This window comes from Mandrillus leucophaeus, unplaced genomic scaffold (assembly GCF_000951045.1).
Source record: "Mandrillus leucophaeus isolate KB7577 unplaced genomic scaffold, Mleu.le_1.0 Scaffold52, whole genome shotgun sequence".
Taxonomy (NCBI): Eukaryota; Metazoa; Chordata; class Mammalia; order Primates; family Cercopithecidae; genus Mandrillus; species Mandrillus leucophaeus.
The window spans coordinates 3521936-3524780 of NW_012105586.1; the positions used below are offsets into that span (position 1 = coordinate 3521936).

The following is a 2845-nucleotide window of genomic DNA, read 5'->3' on the forward strand; positions in this document are numbered from 1 at the left end:
TCCGGCTTCCGTACCTGCTCCCCTCCTCCGGCTTCCCTACCTGCCCCCCCAGGCTTCCGTACCTGCTCCCCCCACTCCGGCTTCCGTACCTGCTCTCCCCTCGGCTTCCGTACCTGCTCTCCCCTCGGCTTCCGTACCCCCCTCAGGCTTCCGTACCTGCCCCCCCTCAGGCTTCCGTACCTGCTCCCCCCTCAGGCTTCTGAAACTGCTCCCCCCTCCGGCTTCCGTACCTGCTCCCCCCCTCCGGCTTCCGAACCTGCTGTCCTCTCCGGCTTCCCGTCTGCTCTGTTCTCACAGGCACACGGGTCCCCCACCTCCGTGTCTCCTGCGCCCAAGGGACAGAACCAGCGGCAGTGACCAGCTCGTGACTCCAACAGAACCTTGCATGTGATGAGTCACCTGGCTGGGTCCTCACGGTGCTGCCGCCCACTTTACAGATGAGCCACCTGGGCATTAGCAGAGTGAGCTCTGAGGCAGCAGTCCAGCAGGACTGACCTCGGTGGCCGTCCCCATCGAGACCGAGGCCTGCTGCGCGCTGCGGCGCCGGCCACCAGGGATGGGCGCATTCGGCACCCACCACCTCCTCGGCCCACTTCCCTCTCCAGCCGCACACCAAGCACGACTCTCTCCCAACCTGCAAGGAGCCGAGACTGCAGTGGCCCCATGTCCGGGCAGCTCTTGCAGCTCTCCTCCAGCCACCGCAGTACCGCATCTCCTCGTCCCCACGTGCGCTGGCCTTCCCACCACTGCACCTGCCCTTCCCTGCTGGGGCAAACCTCTACACCCCAACCTCACCACACACCAACACTCCTGCAGGGCCTGGCTGGCACGGCGCCTCTTGCTTTGCCTGCCGGGATTCTCTAAATCCCCCTGTTCCATGAGGTAGGTTCCTTCCTCCTCCCCCTCCCCCCCCTTCCTTCCTTCCTTCTCGGAAGCATCTTCTTGTTGGACAGACACAGTCGAGTGTTTCTCAGACTACATGACCCTGTGGATCCCGAGGAGCCACGTGGAGGGGCTGAGGCTGTGGCTGGCTAGGACCTTGCACTTGCCAGGTAAGAGGCAGTCGGTGGCTGGGCGGGGTCTTTGCTGGGGCTTTTGTGTTGCCTTCCCCTGCCTGCAGTGCTCCTCCCCCATGGCTCTTGCAGGTTCCTGGGCATCATTCAAATCTCTGCTCAAAGGCCACCTCCCCCTGCAGCCCTTCCAGGCTCTCTAAAGCCATCCACGCCCACCCCGGTCACAATCCTGGCATTCCTCACTAGTAAGATGATCTCCTGCCATTGTTCCCAAGTTTGTGATCTGCACCCCTCTTCCCAACAGAAGGCTGCGCTGTGAGGGCACGGCCCACGTGCTTTTTGTTTACAGCTGCGTCTTCAGAACTGAGAACACTGCCTCGTGCTTAGAAGAGTCCCAGTAAATATTTGTTGAATGAACAAGTGGCCCAAAGCCCTGGAAGAAGCGCCCATCTGGTGCTGATAGCTCCAAAATCGAAATCACTCTGCAAAAGTGGAAGTGAGACTAAAGGGGTGATTCTCACACAAAATGGGAGGCCATCACATGCTTGGTGGGGGAAGAGCGCACCTAAAATAGCAAAAAACAAGGGCATAGTGTCACTTCCAGAAACCTTTCTGCCATGAGCTTTCCAACAGAAGAAGTAGGAAAGTGCTGGATGGCATCAGGATACCTGGAACCTTCTGGAAGGAACACGAGTAGAGGAGCAAACAGCTTGCTTCCCTCCAAGCTCTCCATCTCAGTGGCTGCAAAGCCAGCCCCCAGGTTCCTCCTCTCTTTTGCACAGAATCATAGATATCGAGGAGGGAGGCTTTCCGGTCTCTCCCGAAGTCTAGGAAAACCTCCCAGGGACCCTGCTCGTTCTGGAAATTCCTAAAGCACCTTCTGGGACCGGTAGGGCCTAAATCTGCCCTGGGAGGGCCAACCACCCGTTGACCAGCCAGCCCAGGAGGCCTTGGGAGAGACATTTGTGTATTAAAAGGCCACTTTTCCAGGAGAAAAGCTGTGGATACATTAAGCTGTCGCCTGTTCTTTGGAGAGCCATTATTAATGGAAAACAATAGATTAATAGTTTTAAAACGCTTGTTCAATAAGTAATTTTTATGGCTCTGGATAGAGCCCATTAAACATTTCTGTGTGTTATTATAAAGAAGTTTTAAGCGTAAAATCATAAAGCCAATAATCAGAGAATTAGTCACAGCGGCCAGCCACAGGCCATTAGTTTTAGGCGCTGTCAGAGCCACCTGTGGCTTTTGAGGGAGAGTTTTCATTTCACGCGGCAGCACCAGGTGGGGATGGAGAAATGATGGTGCCTGCTGCCTTCCATAAACTTGAGGGGACAGCAAGCAGGTGTGAGCAGCAGGGTGCCAGGCAAATATTTACAAAGTGCAAACGTGAATGCAAAACTAAAACGATCCAGGTCAATTTGCACATCCAGCTCAGACACTTTATTTCCCCAGCGAGCTACCTTTCACAGCCTTCCTCCGCCAGAGGCACGGCCTTGATCTCGTGCTAAAGATAGCGGTGGAAGCTGCGTGCTTTTGAAAGGAAAGCATGTCACCAGAGAATCCCACGTAGAAAGGCTGCCAGAGCTGTTTTCTGGAATAGCGTATTCATCTCCCATCAAATGCACAATCGAGTCAAGCGTTTGAAAGTGAAACTGTGAGATTTAAAAATGCTTTAAAAATAATCATGACAAAAGCAATACAAGATAATTACAGAAACCAGAGGCAACCCAAAGGAGATAATCAAAACTGCTTATAATCCCCCTACCCAGAGATAGCCCCCTTTATTTTTCACTCATTCAACAACTACTTATTTATTTATTTATTTATTT

The 2845-nt window shown here is 54.1% G+C and overlaps 1 protein-coding gene across 1 annotated transcript in view; it reads left to right on the forward strand.

Moving 5' to 3' along the window:
- LOC105551395 (chromosome unknown open reading frame, human C1orf127) overlaps window positions 1-2845 on the forward strand; it is a 48349-nt gene that overhangs the window by 12444 nt on the left and 33060 nt on the right. The window contains exon 4 of the mRNA XM_011996611.1: window positions 936-1052. Within this exon, the coding sequence (XP_011852001.1) occupies window positions 936-1052 (117 nt within the window). The remainder of the gene's footprint in view (window positions 1-935; window positions 1053-2845) is intronic.